General features: G+C 60.5%; 1 protein-coding gene across 2 annotated transcripts; it reads left to right on the plus strand.

Moving 5' to 3' along the window:
* Window positions 1-2,190: 2,190 nt before the first annotated feature.
* Window positions 2,191-11,997, plus strand: PRMT2IP (PRMT2 interacting protein). Of its 2 annotated transcripts, none has more exons than XM_004421828.3 (3): window positions 2,191-2,352; window positions 5,678-8,461; window positions 10,574-11,997. In XM_004421828.3, the coding sequence occupies exons 2-3, from the start codon at window positions 5,728-5,730 to the stop codon at window positions 10,936-10,938; spliced, it is 3,099 nt and encodes a 1,032-aa protein (XP_004421885.1). In that variant the 5' UTR covers window positions 2,191-2,352; window positions 5,678-5,727; the 3' UTR covers window positions 10,939-11,997. The 2 variants fall into 2 exon arrangements, with proteins under 2 accessions (XP_004421885.1, XP_087284844.1); XM_087428718.1 differs by having other exon boundaries at window positions 5,678-8,513; window positions 10,574-10,719.
* The last annotated feature ends 6,210 nt before the right edge of the window (window positions 11,998-18,207 follow it).

The raw sequence follows: 18,207 nt of genomic DNA on the forward strand, positions 1-18,207 counted from the left end.
CCTTGTATTGATTACTTTCCTCCATCCAGCAAAGGCTCAATGGCCACCTCTCCACACAGGGTCTGCATATGACCTTTGGGGTAAGAGCAAAAGGGCAAGGTCAGGGCCTTCTGGGGCTCAGGCAGCTGACTCTACCTAGCTGTGCACAGTTGACAAGCAATTTCCCACACTGATGTTGTCCGACACTCACCTCGGTCTATGAGGATGGTCTCACGGTTCCCATTTTACAGATGAGGAAATCGAGGGTCAGAAAGTTACAAAGTGGTTCCCAAGTCCCCCATCCTGTGTCCTTTCTTTTGTAGTCTAAGGTGTTAAAGTGATGCTGAAAAGGAATGGACGAGACCCCGGTTGATGGGGCTGCAGAACACTGGGCCCTAGGGTCTCACCAGGCTCATCCTGGGCTGAGCGAGACTGAAGAGAACACCGAGACTGAAGAGAACACCGGGCCGCCTGAGCACACACCCTGAGAGTCCTAGACCCTAAGAGTTGAGAACACCGCCTTCCTCCACCCCCACTGGCAGGGCGGAGGTGGGGGAATGGTGTTATGCTGAGGGAGGGGGAGAGGAGGGCAGAGTTGGTGAGGAGCAAGAGTGAGGAAGAACAGCCTGTGACCTGAGGCTTGGCCACAACTCCTAGTTGTCAGTTCACATTTGAACTTTCCTGATGCTAAAAGTGTGGCAGGAGGAAGATCCCCAGCTGGGAGCCAGGAGTTCTGAGTTTTATCCCAGCCTCTGTGTGACCTTGGGAAAGCCCCAACCGTCTCTGAGTCTCTCCTCTCCAGATCTCTCCAGACTCTTTTTTTTTTTTTTTAAGATTTTATTTATTTATTTTTTTTCCCCCAAAGCCCCAGTAGATAGTTGTATGTCATAGGTGCACATCCCTCTAGTTGCTGTATGTGGGACGCGGCCTCAGCATGGCCGGAGAAGGGGTGCGGCGGTGCATGCCCGGGATCCGAACTCCCGGCCGCCAGCAGCGGAGCGCGCGCACTTAACTGCTAAGCCACGGAGCCGGCCCTCCAGACTCTATTTCTAAGGACCCTCCAGTTCTCAACCGATACCCTCTCCCCTCCCCCCAGTGACCTTCACTTCCTCTTCCTGTTTCTACCTGCAGTGTCCAGCGCCTCCTCCTCAGCTCCTGCTGTTCCAGCTGCTTCCTGACCCTTGGAACCGGTGGCCTCAGGCCTGCTCTGCCCTCTGACTCAGACAGCCCTGACCTTTGCGATCTAAGCAGGTGGCCTGGGTGGTTTTGCCCCATGAACTTGCTCTGACCCTTGGCACGTCCACCTGTTCCCCCCTCCTCCACTGCACACATCTGTCTCCAGTCCTTGGGCAGCCCGGGAGCTGTGAGGTACCAGGTTTCTTCAGAGAAGGTACCAGCACTGAGGGGTTTCTCATCCAAAATCAGATGGCCCAGAGAGTCATGGCAAATGGAAACAGCTCCTCCCCCACTCCAGCCCCTCTCTCAGCAACATACCATTCCTGGCTGGGAAAGTTCAACCCTGTCCCACCTCCCAGGCTACACTGGCTCAGGCTTGTCTTTTTGAAGGAGATTTGCCAAAAAGGTTCAGAGGTACCCACTGAGGGCACTTAGCAACCCTCCAGCACCCTCAGTCAGGCTCGCTCCAGGGACGAGGGAATCACCCCTTCTTCAGACAGGCGTAGTGCCTAACAGGGGTTGAGATACATTGGTCTGGAATTTGCCCTCACTGGCTGCACAGAGATGAGGGCACAGGCTAAGGAGCCCTTCTCCAGCCCCCTAGTACTGGCCACGAGAGCCAGAGCACCTACTGTGTGTCAGATATTTTAATACAAGCTCTTCTAAGCCTTGCAACACCGCCACTATGATGTAACTCCAGTTTTACTAAAATAAGGAAACTGAAGCTCTATGAGGTCAAGTGGCACGCACAAGGTCACAGCGCTAGAAAGTGGCGATGAATGAACGATCTAAGGGAGTGATGAATGGAGGCGTGGATGGGCGCGCCGGGCAATGGTTCGCGGAGTGCAGTGGGTACAGGCAGCGCACAGCGCCCGCGGCCCGGTCGGGGAGTGCTGGCGCACGCAGGCCCTCCGCACCCCTGGGCCCAGGGGAGAACGGGCTCCCAGAGCGCGGCCGAGCTCTGCCCCCACCGCGCCGGCCGCCCCGCCCCCGCTCCGCCCCCAGCCCGCCCCGCCCGGGACCGCAGACGGCGCCCGGCGGCGGCGCGAACGGCAGCGAAGAGGGTGGCTCCGGGCTCGGTGCTCACCGCGACTTCCCGCGCAGGTCCCGGCCCGACAAGGACCCGCGGCCTCGGCGGCCCTGGAGGATGCGGCTGCGGCCCCGGGCAGCAGCAGCGGGAAGCCTGGCGTCCTGCAGGTAGGAGCTCGCCCGCTCGGCGGGCGCGGAAACTTGGGCCGAGTTTGCGGGCGGCGCGTGGGGAAGGGGTGGGTGGCGCTGTCCCAGGGCGCCCCTACCGGCCGGCCCGGGGATGGAGCGCGCCGGGCCTGGGTCGAGGTGGTGTGGCTCCTGGCTACCGCGGGCCCCCGGCAGGCGGGCTGCGGGGCAGGGGTCGCGCCGCTGCTCTGGCTTTCCCGGACTTCGAGGCTCCTGGGGCCCGGTAGCGCGCTGGAGCTCCGGCGGGGCCCCGGCGCCTAATCCGGCGCGGGGTTGGCGGGAAGGAGCTCAGGCCGAGCCCTCAGGCCTCCCGCAGGGCTCGGCTCACGTGGACTGCGCGGGCGGAGAGGAGGGGGCGGTGGGGGCTGGGCCTGGGGGGCGACGGGCGCTGAGGCGCCGCGGGGCCCGGGACGCGCCCTGCTGGGACGGGACGGCCCTGCGGTTTCCTCGCTACGGCTTGACTCACTCTCTGGCTGCAGCCCAGGCTGGCGGGATCGCCCCGAGGCGGTGGCTGCCCGGACTCAGCGGCCCGGCCGCCCCTGCTCCTGACCTCCCGCCAGTCTTTGGGTGTCGGTCCGTGGGGCTCGGTGCTCGGGCCTCCCTGCGTGCACACGTGTGCCAGGGCCCGAGCGAGGGGAGAAGGCAGTTCTGGAGGGGCATGTGTGCAGATGTGGGCCATGCACGTACTTGCAGGCACGAGTTTGCATGCGTGGCGGCGGCCTGTGTATCAGCCTGCTGGGGTGCACGTGCGCCCCAGCGCCGCCGGGCAGCGCATGGGGACACCCGGAAGCCCGTGGGTCGGGTGCGGCGGCAGCGCCAAAGCCAGGTCGACTGAGGGCCCCAGGCACCAGAGTTATGGGCGCGTCAGGTAGAGGCCGACCTCGCGACCCTTCCCACGCCGCTGGAGCCTGGGCTGCCCCAGGTTGGTTGTAGCGTCAGCAGGCCCAGAGCCTCAGCTGGGGGAGGTGTGAGAACACAGGGAGGAGCCCGATTCAGCCAAGAGAGTCCAGACGCTGGCCACAGCTGGGCAGGATCACTCTCTTCTTCCTGGTCTTTCCCAGCATCCATCCGGAGACCAACTAGGAGGTGGACCAGGGAACTGGGCCACAGAGCTGTTTGCTTCCCCTGCTGCTTAGGGTAGGGCCTTTCTCCTGGACCCTGCCCTGGGCCCTGGCTGAGGTTGGTCCTCGCAGCCCAGCTCTGACCTCAGCCAGTGAACAGCTCGGTGGCCCAGAGGGTCATGTGACCGTGTTCCTTGGGGTCTTGCCCTTCTCCAAGCCACTGGTTGCCTCCTCAGTATGTGTGTGTCAGGGAAGGAGACAACTACATTTTGGCTATTGTCTTGTGTTGGGAGGGGCCTCGCTTGAGGGAGTGTATACTGGGCTCTCCATCTCCTACTGGCAGGTGGTAAGGTCACCCTCATACCCTTCATAGTCTGCTGCTGGCTCCCTGGAGCCCCCGTCTCTCCCCCAAAGACTCCTGAGGGTCCCTGGTGGCCTCACCTCTATTGGCTGGGTCCTGGGGGGTGTTTCAGGATGTCTCCGGGGCAAAGGGCACACAATGGGCAGAGCCCAGGAGAGAAGGACTCCCCGGGGCTGTGGGTGGGTATGGAGCAGGCCCCAAGGAGCATGTGGGGGAGGGGAGGCCAGAGCCAGCACTTAATTAATCCAGAGCTCCCTGAGGGCAGAGGGGGGCTCAGCACCTCGAAACCTATACAACCCTTTCTTGCAAAGTTGCTGTCAGCAGGGTGGGGGCTTTTCCCCTGCGGTGCAGGGTCTCTGTCATAGGGCACTGCCCTGATGCCCCTTCCTGTCTTCCTGGAGCATCCCCTGCTCTAGGTTGGCCTGAGGTATCTGATTCTGGCCAGAAGATCTAACTCTCTTTTCTAAGAGTCCTGCCTGGCTTCCTTGTGCAGTTAGGCTGGGATGGGAGTGCGCATTGGCCCCCATACTACCCTTGGCTTTTCTTGTCCCCAAAATGTACTGTCTAACTATGAGCCTGTGGCTGTTGCTGGCCACCAACCAGAAGGGAGGAGAAGGCTGGGAGAGTGGGCTGGTCTTGGCTTGTTAGTGACGGAAACCTGGGACACCTGGCCTATGGCCTAATCATAGCAAGATTGAGTTGATTCATCCTTTCTAAGCCACCTGAGGGTTTTGGGGAACAGCGCTGAGGAAGTAGAGGGCAGGTCAATGTGGCTCTGGCAGAGTGGCCTCAGATGACCCTTCATAAGTCATTGGGTGCCTGCTGCCTCGAGGAAACCCACAATTGACCTCTCTGGGCCTGGGTCCCGGTTCTTGCTTGGCCTTGTTTCAGGGCCTTAAGTCTTTCTCTGGCACTCAGTTTTTCCATCAGTACAATGGGGGTAGTTGCCAACTAGAGCTCTGTGGCCTTGGGGGCTCCCCCCCTGGACATTCACATCCTCCCACCGCCCCACCTGCTTGTCCCTGCTGCTGTGCCTTGGAATAGCCAACTGCAGCTTAGGGGCCAGAATGGACACAGACTCTCCTCCCGGGCACTTTTGGGACCTTCCAGCTGGGCCACAGCACCATCTGCCGGACAGCCTTGGCTCTCCTGCTGGAGGCGGGGCTGGGTGGGAGGGGCGGGGCTGGGTGGGAGGGGCGGGGCTTGTATGAAGCTCTGCCTTGGGCCACCTCACCTGGGAAACCGCCTTCCGGAACCACGCCCTGTATCTGTGTCACTCCTGAGACCTGGGCTCCAGGCCTGGCTCTGCCATTTTTGATAAGACTGGCAGGTCAGAGAGATCTAGTGTCACAGGAAGTCAGAACTTGTGACTGCCGGTTCCACGTATCGGCTGCAGTGGGCATCGTGGTACTGCTGTGGCATCTTGGAATAAGAGCTTGTAGTGGGAGGTAGGAAGCCTGCCTCCTGTCCCATCTCTTTCATCAGTGACTTTGGGATGAATGGGTCTTCTCATCTGTATATGGGGGGTAGCCAAGTGAAGTGAGCCTCAGACTGCCCTGCAAAATCTGAAACCCCAAGGAAGGGGTCTTGGGGGTCACGTGGAGGAATGTGAACAGAAGGGGCTTCTGGAGTGAGAGTGGTGGGTATGTGGAGGACCACGGCACAAGAATTCATTAAACAGAGGGTTCTGTAGCTTCAAAAATGGAGTTGGGAACCTCTGTGTTCTGTGGCTCATGCCTTCGTTCATTCATGTGGTCTTTCTTGAGCATCTGCGAAGTGCCACGTTCTTGGGTGTGGCAGTGAGCCAGTGAGAGCAGCAGCCCTCTGTTGCTTGCCTGGAGCCTGTTCTTCTGACAGCCCCTGCCTCTCTCCCTCTCTCTCCCAGGTCGGCAGTTGAGTAGCTGGGGCCCCAGAGGGCTTGAAGCCTTCACAGTGATGGCGGAGAAGCGGCCACTAGGGACCCTGGGGCCTGTGATGTATGGCAAGCTGCCCCGCCTAGAGGCAGACTCCGGGCCTGGGCACAGCTTGCCCCCCTCTGCTGGTAACCAGGACCCCTGCAGCTACAAGGGTGCCTACTTCTCCTGCCCCATGGGGGGTGCTCCCAAGGCAGGGTCTGAGCGGTTGGCTTCCTGGACCCCATACCCACCCTTGTACCCTGCCAGCATGGCAGGACCCCCACTTCGGGCAGACAACCTGCTGACCAGCTGCCTGCTCTACCGCCCGCCAGCGGAAAGCTCTGAGAAGGTGCAAGACTCTGGCCCAGTTGAGCTCCTGCCCTTCAGTCCCCAGGCTCATTCCTACCCAGGCCCACCACTGGCGGCACCCAAACCCGTCTACCGCAACCCTCTGTGTTATGGGCTCTCAACTTGCCTGGGGGAAGGGGCACCGAAGAGGCCGCTGGATGTTGATTGGACGCTGGTGACTGGGCCCCTCTTATCCCCAGCTGACTCTCCTTGTTCTCTGACCCCGGCTCCTGGAAAGGGCCAGTCCCTGGATGGCTCTTTCTTGCGTGGGGTGCCAGCTGGGGGATCTGGCAAAGACTCCTCGGTGAGCTTCTCTCCATGCCAGGCATTCCTGGAGAAGTATCGGACCATCCACAGCACAGGCTTCTTGGCCTCCAAGTATGCAGGTCCTTACTCTGGGGACCCCAAGCAGGCATTGTCCGAGGGACCTCCCAGTCCTTGGACCCAGCTGACCCAACCCCTGGGGCCAGCCTGCCAGGATGCAGTGCCCACCCACTACCCACTGTCTCACCCTCCGCAGGGCCTGCCTTGCCCTCCAGCCTGTCGCCATCCAGAGAAGCAGGGCAGCTACAGCTCAATGCTCCCGCTGCAGCCTCTGGGAGCCCACAAGGGGGCTGGGTACCCAGCTGGTGGACTGAGCAGCCCCTACCTGAGGCAGCAGGCAGCCCAGACACCCTATATGCCCCCAGTGGGGCTGGACACTTATTCCTACCCCTCTGCACCCCTCCCAGCGCCCTCACCAGGCCTTAAGCTGGAGCCACCTCTTGCTCCACGCTGCCCACTGGACTTTGCCCAGACACTGGGCTTCCCTTATGCCCGGGATGACCTCTCTCTCTATGGAGCATCCCCGGGCCTTGGAGGGACACCACCTTCCCAGAACAGTGTGCAGGCTGTGCCACAGCCCAGTGCCTTCCAGCGGGCGTGCCAGCGCCTGCCTGCCAGCCAGCCATGCTCAGAGCCTGTGAGGCTTACAGAGAAGCCAGTACAGGAAGCGGAGGAGAAGATGTGGCTGCCCAGCTGCAGGAAAGAGCAGCTCCAGCCCCAGCTTGATGAGCACCCGGGGGCACCCATTGTCATCGGAGACAGTCCTGTTCCCCGCACCCCACCGGCACTCCCTCCCTGTGCCCAGGAGCGCCAGTCTCTTCCACAGAACGAGGGCACGCTGCCACCCAGCTCTCCACCCATGCCTATTATCGACAATGTCTTCAGCCTGGCCCCCTACCGTGACTACCTGGATGTGCAGGCACCCGAGGCCACAGCTGAGCCTGACCCGGCCCCAGCCCCAAATGACAGCCATGACAAAGACTGCAGGGGGACCCGGCCTGCCCAGGAGGCCCCCTCGAAGGCACACTGCTCACTTAGGGAGGAGGTGGCACTGGACTTGAGTGTGAAGAAGCCCGTGGCAGAGGCTCCTCCTATCAAAGTCCCTAGTCCTGTGGTGCATGCCAAGGCCACTGCAGCCATGGATGTGCCGGGTGAAGGGAACACAGTCTCTGACGTGCCAGGTGTGGGGACCACAGGCCCGGATCTGCCAGGCCTGAAAAAGACAGTCACAGAGGTACCTGGGGTGCCAGTGACCACAGAGGCCACCCCGAGGACCAACTTCCACAGCTCTGTGGCTTTCATGTTCCGAAAATTCAAGATCCTCCGGCCGGCACCCTTGCCTGCAGCTGTGGTCCCATCTGTGCCCACCTCGGCCCCTGCTCCTGCACAGCCTGCACCCACCCCTCCGTCTGTGCCCATTGGACTACAGATTCTCACCCAGCCTTTGCCTGTGGCCTGCTTCAACCTGGCGCTGCCCAGCCCTCCAGCTGTAGCCATGGCCTCTCCCGCCCCAGCCCCTGTTCCGGCTCAGTCACCTGCTCCGGCCCCGGCTCCGACTCCGGCCCCAGTTGCAGGCCTCGCTCCAGCTTCCACCCCCACCACAGCGGACTCGCCAGAGCAACACTTTGCAGGACTGCATGCGTCCCTCTGTGATGCCATCTCAGGCTCAGTGGCCCACTCCCCGCCCGAGAAGCTGCGTGAGTGGCTTGAGACGGCTGGGCCTTGGGGCCGGGCGGCGTGGCAGGACTGCCAGGCTGTGCAGGGGCTGCTAGGCAAGCTGCTGTCCCAGCTGCAGAGCTTCGTGTGCACGCAGCAGTGCCCCTTCCCCCACGTGGTGCGGGCGGGCGCCATCTTCGTGCCCATCCACCTGGTGAAGGAGCGGCTCTTCCCTCGGCTGCCGCCCGCTTCCGTGGACCACGTGCTGCAGGAGCATCGCGTGGAGCTGCGGCCCACCACGCTGTCGGAGGAGCGGGCGCTGCGGGAGCGAGCCCTGCATGGCTGCACGTCACGCATGCTGAAGTTGCTGGCGCTGCGCCAGCTGCCTGACATCTACCCCGACCTGCTGGGCCTGCAGTGGCGCGACTGTGTACGCCGCCAGCTGGGTGAGCATGGGGCAGCCCCAGTAGCCACCGGAGCTGTGTGAGCGTGTGACAGGTGTGTGAGTGGTCACAGCCAAGGGCCGAGGGATTCCAGGGCCTCTGGAAAGGGCAGGGAGGCCCAAGAACTGGGGTCAGGGGTGGGGGCTAGCCTTCCGGGGTGGGGGCTAGCCTTCCAGGGTAGGCTCTATGGACCCCTCGTCCCCCTTTGCCCCTAGCATCAGTGGGAGTCTTCAACGCCTCCTCTAAGCCTCTGAACTGCTAACTGCTCTGTCCCCGTGGAAACTCTTGCTTGACCTTCCCTGGCCCTGCACCTTCCCAGATTCCCTCCTCCTCCCTGCTGTGCCTTCTCCGTCTTTGGTACAGGCATCTCCTTTGGGTTCTGGGGCTCTGACCAGGCCCTGTTTTCTGTCTGAGGTCATTTCCCCCTCTGTCTGTGTCCTGCCCAGCCTCCCCTCTTCTGAGCTTGAGCTGCTCGCTGGGCTTCTGCACCTGCTGTCTCTCTGACCCTTAACCCCTCCCAAACCACTCTCCTGAGCTTCCCCCTAAGCTCACTTCCCACCCAGTCTTTCCCATCCAGTGAATGGCACCCTGCTCACCCAGCGCCCCATTCCTGAACCCCAGCAGGGTTCCCACCCTCCCCTCAACACTTGCCTGTGGAAGGTGCGCTTTTCCAGTCCTCCCAGGGATTTGCGTTCCCCGCAGCGTGCCCCTAAGTCAGAGCATTGTTTTGTGGTTTGCTTTTCCTACTAAATGATGTCTTGTGCATATCGTTCTCCAACGTGCTCTTTTTATGTCCTGGGGCATCGTCTGCGCCCGCTCAGGTAGCCCGACCTTGCTCTCAGGAATGGTTGCAGTGTCGCATGGTATGTGTGATCTCACTTCTTCAGCCACGACTTTGGTGCTGGTGCCAGGTGGTGTCCATCACTGCCTCCGCTGCATCAGGACATCTGGCATCAAGGCCTGAGGCCCGTCCTGTAGTCTTTCTCTCCCTGCCCCCCAGCCTTCCCACCTCCAAGCCTGTCTGGGCTGTGTCTCTGTAGTGTTCCTTGTCCCCTCCCCTCCTGGCAGCCTTGCCCTGGGGTCTTCCCTGGTCCAGGCTCCAGGTCAGAGTGGAGAAGGGGCCCGAGGCAGTGGGTGCAGATGTGGAGCTTGAGGTCTGGGGGACAGCACTGCTGACTTCTGAGCACTTAAGAAGTTGGGGCATTTGTCCCAATGGGGTACAAAGAAAATGCAAGTGTGAGCATTCCGTTCCTGAGTAAGAAAGTGTGCGTGGGTGTCATATGTCACTCAGAGGCCCTCCCAGCCCAGTCTTCTCCCTGTACAGTTGGGCTATCTGGGACCAGAGAGGGACAGGTCCATTTCTCCTGGGCTGCCTGCTGGGCAGTGGGGCCCAGACACTTCATAGTCCCCTCCTGCTCTGACAGAGCCTGCAAGAGTCTGGGGCGTGATAAGGAAGTGACTGGGGCTCAGCTTCTTGCCACTGGCTGGATTTTGGTACCCTGTCTCACTTCCTCCCTGAGCTGTAGGTCCTCCCCCCTTCTTTGGGGGTCTGCCCTCTGTGCTGTCATTAGACAGCAATCCCCTCGCAGCCTCCCTTCCAAGCAGGTGTGCTCTTGGTCAGGAGCCCCCTCCCATCCCCTCCGCCTCTTCCTCCACCCCTCTCTGTCTGGGCATTGCTGTCATGGCAGTCCCTGCCTGGGCTCTGGCTCCTGCTCTGGCTCTGGGGGTGGGGTGGCGGAAAGATGATGGCACTCTCGTGTGTGGCAGGGCCCTCTTTCTCCATGCCTCAGTTTCCCCACCTGTACAGTGGGCCTTTGGACCAGGCCAAGGTTCCTGGCCTATTGAGCCCCTTTCCTCTTGTCCTTGCACCCAAACAGCTGCTCCTGAGTGGTGCCCTCATTAGAGTTCTGGTGTCACCTGGGGAGAAGCATGCCCTTTTGGCTTGATGGTCTGGCCAGCGGGTGTGTGTGGGGAAGGGTCATGATATCTGTGACCCTGCTGGGACCGTTCTGGCCCGGGACAGAGCAGAACCACTGGTCTTGATGGCTTTGGAGGCCAAGAGATGGGACCTGGGGGTGTCGGGGTCTGCAGCCTGATCATGTGTTTGTTTTCCAGGTGACTTGGACACTGAGGCTGGATCTGTACCCTCCTCAGAACCCACCATGGCCAGAGATGAGCTGGAGAGCCTAGCCCCAGCTCGGAAATCACCTGTCCCCAAGGCCAGGAAGCCGGGGAGGAAGCCACCAACCCCTGGCCCGGAGAAAGCAGAGGCAACTGCTGGGGGAGGGTCCCGCAGTGCCTCACCTACTCCTGCCAGCGCCAGCCCACCCGGCCCCACGCTGAAGGCCCGCTTCCGCAGCCTGCTGGAAACTGCCTGGCTCAATGGCCTGGCACTGCCCACTTGGGGCCACAAGGCCTCAGGACCAGACCGGCCCATGCCCCGCCCCCAGGTGTTGGGCAGCCAGAGCCATCACCTGTAGCATTGGCTGCCAGTGCTGTCTAGGGATCACTGTCCGTACCCCTCCCTTCTCCAGCCCAGCTGCCAAGGGTCAGGAGTGGACCTGCCCTTGGAGTTCCTCCAGCTCTCACCCTGCACCCTCCACCCCAGGTTGGGCTGAGAGCCCCTGAGCTTTTGAGGGCCTTTGTTAGAAAGGACTCCTTCCTATTTCTTCCTTGGAGAGAACGTGGGCTTTGGAGTCCAACGGACGTGGCTTTGCGTCCTGGCTCCTGTGTTCCTTGCTGTGTAACCAGGCAGGTCACGTTCTCTCTTGAGCCCTCTGTTCCCCATTTGTAAAATAGGACAACGCAGCCTACCTCGCAGGGTGTTGTGTGGGTGATGCCTGACACACACCCGTTACGGTTTGCTCTCTGCTCCCTGCTCAGGACAGGGGCCTAGATCTCAGCCAGGGTCTGGACTATGAGGCTGAGGCAAGCAGAACCTTCCTTTAGAAAGTCTTTGTGTGTCATAGGACTTGGTTTTCTTAAGAGTGGTCCATTGTACGTGTGTGTGAGTCACACTTTCTAGAGCCACAGCCCCAGCGTTTGGGGTTGGGCCCTAATCCCCAGCCAGGAGCTCCCTGAGGGAGCCCGCCCCTGCCTCCCCCAAGACGGGGCGCAGGGATACAGCCTCGGGCTGGCATCCTTGTCCTGGGCCTGCTGCTGTCACCCCTGGGAGGCCCCAGGCCTGTCCTGAATGACACCAGTGACTTCCCTGCGCTGCCTCCCCCACCCGGTGCGTTATTGAGAAAGTTGAGTGCTTGCTGGAAGCCAAGCAGCTGCAGGGACTCAGGGACTAGAAGGGACAGGGACAGGCTGAGTGACAGCTCAGTCCTGGGACGTCTCCCAAGAGATGGACTGAAGACCTTGGCACTCACCAAGCCGGAGCCCCATCTGCCCGCCTGCTGTGGGTTAGCTCCTTGCAGAGCACTCAACAGCCAGAGGCTGGCAAGCTGGGCCTTTGGCGGGTTAAGGTTTTGTAATAAGGCTATAGGCCCTGGAGGCAGGCCATTAAACATTAAAGCGTTTGGGTTGTTTTTGGACCTAGGGCTTGGCTGTGTGTGTGTGGGCTGGGGGTGGGGGTCGTAGGTTCAGTGGGTCATCGCCAGGTGCCCTGCCCTTTGACAGCAGGCTGCAGCTGTCCCTGCTCCCAGCCCAGAAGATGCTGAGGCTCCCCAGTACCCTGTGCCAGCCGGCTCGGGCCATGTGGGCCCTTGTCACACACCCACTGGGCAGCCACTTCCCTGCTCAGGGAGAGCCCCTCCCTCCAGAGACCCTTTTGGGTCCTTGTTGGACCCTTGTAGGTCTCTGCTACTGCTCAGTGAGAAATGCTGGTCACCAGACCCCAGCACGTGTCCCTCTCCCAGGACCAAGGATGTGCCAGCCGAGGCCTAGGTAGAACAGAGCTGTCCCCCTCCCCATGTTGGTGACTACATCCCACCGAGGGACGGCCCCTCCCACACCTTAGCTGGGTTAAAGGTCCCTCCAGACACCCGTCTCTGCTGGGCTCTTCTCCCGCAGAGGTTTGTTCTCAGGTCTGCTGAAGTGGCTTCTGGACGTGGTTTCCCACTCCATCTGGGCCAGGAGCCAGTCTGCTAGGGCTAGTCAGACCTGCCTGGCATCGACCCTAATCTTTGTGGGTTTCACTGAGGCCAGTGACACTATCCCTCCTGTGCCTCCTGACAGCTGGAGCCTGGCTTTGCCCGGCGCCAGGAACTGGAGTGCAGCCGCCATTGCTCTCTATTGTAGCATAGGGCCCTGAGGGGTTCCCTGGCCTGTGAAGGGGACAGGCCAGGAGATGGGCAACTCCAACACATTGTGGTCACTGCAGCAATGGAACCTGGGGTGAGGGCACTGTAGAAGCTCAGAAAAAGGTCTACCCTAGCCCTGGGATGAGGAGGTGTCCTTGAGTCCCAGAAGAGGTGCTGCCTGAAGTGGGTTGGCCTTGAAGACAAGTAGGAAGAAGTAGGTAAAAACAAGAGTGGAGTGCCGTCTGAGTAAGGTGAGCGGCATGGGCCAGGGCCTACAGGTGAGTCTGGGAAAGGGAAATACCCAGGTGTGGCTGGAGTGCAGGGAACTAGCCAGGGGCGGGGGTGGGGCCCGGAAGCATGGCTCAAAATCCAACACAACTCTCCATCCCGCAAACTGGAGAATAGGTGTGGTCCAGAATACTGAAGTGAGAGTTTGCATCACCTGAGGCTTGTGTAGGGAGAAAGAGAGGATTGTAGAGGGGAAGAGGGAGGAACCCCCTCCCTTTCCTTCTGGTTCTTATGGCTGGTCAAATAATTAAAATGACATAAAGCAAGTTAGTAGGAGAAAATCAAAGTATAATATGTATACGTGGGAGAAACCCAGAAAAACAGTAACTCGCCAGAAGAGCCAAAGCTGCCACCTTAAATACCATCTTCAGCTAAAGACAAAGGAGGATCTTGGGGGTAGTGGATTGGGATTTCAGAGGGGAGGAAGGCAATTTTTATGGAGATGGAAATGCAAATGTTTGTTAAACAAGTTTTTGCTGGGCCAAAAATGGGCTTGTTGGTGCCTTTCTATCCCACCTATTTTACATTATACTCTAGTTATCTTATGGTATTAGCTCCTTCCTGGAACAGGTCTTCTATGTTAAATTCTCTTAGGCAGTTTAGGGGAAGGTCAAGTGTTCTTTCTGAGCCTTTCTTCAGCTTGAAATAATTCGCATACCAGAGTGGCATATCTTGGGGCGGCCTGCCTTGAACCCCATCAATTGCAACATAGGTGGAGTCACTGAACCCCGAGGCCCTGGGCGGCCGATGGGACCGCTGCAGCCCCATCAGCCTGATCCACCTCATTGCCAGGACCTTGCTGGATTTGGCTGTTTCTTCTTTCTTTTCTCTTTTCCTCCCTCCCTCCCTCCCCTCTTTCGCTTCCTTTCATGGCTACTGTGCCCCTGCTACCTCCAGGCATACAGTGGTGACAGGGCAGGGTCTGAGGCCTCGGGATAGGCAGGGCTGCTCAGCACGAGTCCATGTGTCCGCCTGTGGCCCTAGAGGACCGTATGGTGCCGGGGCTGGGTTACAGTGGTATAGAGCTGGACCCGGCTGGAGGAAGTGGCCACGCCCCACGTGACAGCGCTGTCCTGGGAGCCCCAATCTGAGGGGAGAGAGCCAGCCCTGCGCTGAGGGTTCCACTAAGGGTGGAGCTATGACTGTCCCAGGGAGCTGCAGCCTAATGTGGGGGCAGGAGCAGAACTCCGCCCGACTCCTGTCTCAGGGAGGTCGTGCTACCACCCCTCGCACAGGTTTTCACAAAGCCTGTTCTTGGGTGAGTGTTGAAGACTAAGAGCTGAGGGCAAGGAAGGTATGCGTGCAGGCAGCTGAGCACACTGGGTCTCCCCCACACCCCTCAAGGAAACTGATGGGCCACTCTGCCTTGGTTGAATGTGGCTCTTCTGGCCCCGAAGTTCCCCTGTAATCGTCCAAGGCTCCCAGGCAGGACTTCTCAAACAGAATCACCTGGAAAATGGTTTCCTGGACCCCATGGAGAACCGGCTTAGAGCCCAAGAATCTGGGTTTTAATGGAACTCCCAAGGTGATTCTGAGATGTTCAGGAATCATTTTGAGTAACAGTGACCACTCCCTTTAGGTTATGGATGGGGAAACAGGTCCAGGAACTTGCTGATGGTCACATCAAGTGAGGGTCTGTGTCAAGACCCAGAGCCAGTCCTGAGGGCTCTGGGCCAGCCAGGAGGCCAGGGACCCTCTGCACCCGGCTCTGCTCTGCCCCTGTTGGCCTCGCCCAGACCAGCATGGCTGGGCTTCTCTCTCTGCCTTTGGTGGCCTTGCTGGGCAACATGTGTGCCTCTTGCCCTAAGTTAATCAAAGGAGGATGGTGCTCAGGTGAGGCTCCTGCTTGAGTGAGGCCCTGCCTCCTGGCTGCCCCACGTGGCACCCAGCCCGGGACAAAAGGCTGAGGGCCCAACCCGGGGGCTTTGCTGCTGAGAGTTACGCCTGCAAGAGGTGAGTGAGAGGGGCCGGCTCTGTCTTGAGCCGGTGTCTTGAGGCGAGGAGAGCAGGGCTCTACCTGGGGTGATTATCAAGACCCCCCCCTCCCCTTGGTAGCCTCAGCTTGTTCTCACAAGCTGGCTTGTTCTCACTAAGGGGCTTGGAGTGAATGGGCCTCCCTCAACCCCCTCAGGGGAAACGGAGCAGGGCCCAAGACCGACTTGACTGCAGGTGCATCTTCCGACCCCACCGTCCCCCTGCTAGAGATGGGAGTGCTGCCTTCAGCCCATGGGGCTGGCCCCCCAGCCCAGCCTGCTGCCCCTTTAGGCCCAGCCCCAGCTGAGGAAGCCTGGGGCGAATGTAGGTGTAAAGAAGGCCACAGGGGCCCTCCAGCCTGTGGGCACAGGCCCTGCTGCTGGCTCTGGTCCTCTGTGCTCTCTAGACCTCTTCCCGGGGCAGCATCCCCAGCCCCCACCCCCAGGTGCCCCCCAAGGGAGAGCCCCCAGCCCAGCCTAGTGCAGCCCTTCCAGGCCCCAGGGCAGGGGAAGGCACTGCAGAGGCCCTCCTATCTCTCCTACCTGGCTCGACATGAGCCCCTGGCCTGGACTGAGACTGGCAGGCAGATGGAGGGCCCCTTGGGTACACTGCTGCCTTCGAAGGGACCCCACCCTGAGCATTCTAGCTGCTGCCCACTGGGAGGCTCCTGCATCAGTGGAGCTATCCATCCATCTGACACATTCCCAGCCTCAGCCGGGTCTGGTCACTGTGCCTCCAGCACCCCTGCCTCTGTCCTAGAGGGACCCAGCTCCCAGGCCCCAGTGTCGTCTTGGGCAGTGAGAGCCTGGGCTCTGGGAAGGGGGTGCCGAGCCCCTGAACCCCTTGGGAGGACCTCAAGAGGCCCCTCCCATGATTACTAGGCCTGGCAGGGAGTCCCTTGCTGCTTTCTCCACTGGCCACCTGGTAAAGTCATCTACAGACCCCTTTCCTTCTCAGGTCGGGGTGATGGCACCAGGGCAGGCTCCTCCTATCTCTAGTTCAGTGCCTGGACGCCGAGCTTGGTGGCCAATTCTCCTCAAACCCTACAAACCTCCCAGACTCAAGCCCCCCTGTCAGAGTGACTGAGCCTTCAGCTTGGGGCCCCACGGCACAGAAGCTAGGGGTTTCTGTCAGCCGCTTATCTGCTGAGGCCTCGGTGCTTCCTCCTGCAGTGTTCTCAGTGAGGCCTGGGCTCCTATCCGCCTTGGGTGGGCAAGAGACCTTGGGCCCTGCCTGCTTTTCCATGAGGCTTGGCACTGCCCCCGTGTGGGAGAACCAGGGTAGCCTGTCCAGCCTTCACTGCCACCTCTCAGCTTGCCAGTTGCTGGCCTTGAGAACACACCAGGACCCCAGATTGCAGAGGCCAGGTCTTTCCCAGCCCTGCCCACCATCACCCTGGCATCTCCATGTCCAGTAGGCGGCAAGGGTCCCCTGGTACTAAAGGACTGGTCCTCACCAGGTCTGCCTGGTACTTCCCCAACACTGCCTTCCAGCCCAGCGGGCAGCCCAGGCCCCCAGCTCCCGGTAGCCCAGTTGTTGCCAGCTTGGAGCCTCTTCCCGACCTGTGAGAGCTGTTCCATCTGGAGTTAGCTTAGACCCCTCTCCTGGCCTTGTGGGCGTCTCTGGCTCCAAGCCCCTGGTAGCCTGGTCTCTTCCGGTGTTCCTCAGGACTGGCAGGGAGGCCTCTCCTGGCTCAGCTGATGCCATGCTCTGTACACCAGACCCACTTTCCACGCAGCCCCAGCAGTTAGCCCCATTCCCTTGTGGCTCCCAGGCCCACCCTCCTCATGGGGGCCGTAAACCTCCAGCTGGGCCCACCCCTGCAGAGGAGGCAACACTTCCTCTCATGCTGGTCTCATCCCGGTGGCCCCTCTGGAGCCTGGCACCATGGACCTCAGCGGGGCACAGCCCAGTCCCTCTCCCCCTCACTCATGGCCCCTGACGGTTGGGGGACCCACACCAAGGCCTCAGACCAGCCCAGGCCCATGGCCTCCTCCTTTCTGACTGCTGGCCCTTCCACAGCCTGGACACTTGAGCCTCTGGGCAGAGGCATAATGAGCCTCAGGAGGTTCTTCTCAAGCAGAGCTCTGTGACACCAGGCCCTGACTCACTGGGCTGAGCTGAGCAGCAGGAGTGTCTCCAAGGCCCTCTGGGCAGACGGGCTCAGTCCTGAGGAACCAGCACTCATAGCTCCTGCCATGTTCCTGTTGGGCATCCCACCCCTGGGACCCTGCTCTCCTCCCACCCCAGCTGCTGGGACCCCTGTCCCAACTCACCCAGGGGTCATGGAGACTACCCCAAGAGGCCACAGCCTGCTGGGGGAGTATGCAGTGTTTCTGCACCCCTTTTTATCGGGCCCACATGGGTGGGGGACTCTGGGGAGACTCTGGGCTCCCCTCTTCCTCACCCCTGGGTGAGTGGGCTCCCAGCTCAGGAGTCTGACCAGACGATGGGACTGCCCCTGTCAGAGGCATGTCTGAGTAGACCAGGCCCAGTCCTACCCTCAAGCAGGGCCCCCGGTGTTTGTTTTTCCAGCTGGCCAGTAGCCCCAGAGCCCCAGTGATGTCTAGGTGACCTATGTCCCATCCCACTGTAACCCCTGCCCCTGGGGGGAGTCTGGCTCCAGTCCTGGCCTGGAACTTGGATACCTTTGAGTTGGAGGCCGCATGTGTCAGGTTCCAGCACAGCCTGCCCGTAGCCAGGGCAGGTAACATGTCAGAGGCCACAGGCCTGACAGCCAGGGCTCCCATGTTCCTCTCCATTTCTGTTTCATGCATGTCACCTATGCAACGCTCCTGATGAATCCGGGCTCTGTCAGCTTCTGCCGGCTCAGCCAGGAAGTCATATTGACGGTAAGAAAAGTTCCACCTGACTTGTGGGCTATGTAGGGAGAAGCCTAGTTTAGGAGTGGGTGGAAAAGGCCTGAGGCAGAACGTCTGGGGGTTCCTCTCTGCTTATCTTCCTTTCTCTGTTGCCCTCAAAGAAGGCAGTTTTCTCCACGGCTCCTACCCCACCCCAATCACACACATTGCCCCCGGTCTTTCCCTCCCCAGAATGTACCCATCTACCTCCCTGTGGGCTGACAGCTTTGTTTTGCCCTAGGGTCCGTGTGAGATGCAATTATCCCTGCTTTCCTCAACAAAGAGGGCCAACTGAGGCAGAGATGTGGACCAGTTCCCCCACGGCCACAGCTCTTATTGGCAGAGTTGAGAGCAGCCCTCCCCTGGGTGGCCATGCCCA

Source organism: Ceratotherium simum, chromosome 3, assembly GCF_057802395.1.
Source record: "Ceratotherium simum simum isolate JZ-2026a chromosome 3, ASM5780239v1, whole genome shotgun sequence".
Classification (NCBI taxonomy): domain Eukaryota; kingdom Metazoa; phylum Chordata; class Mammalia; order Perissodactyla; family Rhinocerotidae; genus Ceratotherium; species Ceratotherium simum.

Excerpts from the sequence above, each read along its gene's own strand:
- PRMT2IP (XM_004421828.3), top strand. The coding sequence starts at position 5,728 with ATGGCGGAGAAGCGGCCACTAGGGACCCTGGGGCCTGTGATGTATGGC. Across the intron at positions 8,462-10,573 it reads CTGTGTACGCCGCCAGCTGG|GTGACTTGGACACTGAGGCT; the intron begins GTGAGCATGGGG and ends TTTGTTTTCCAG.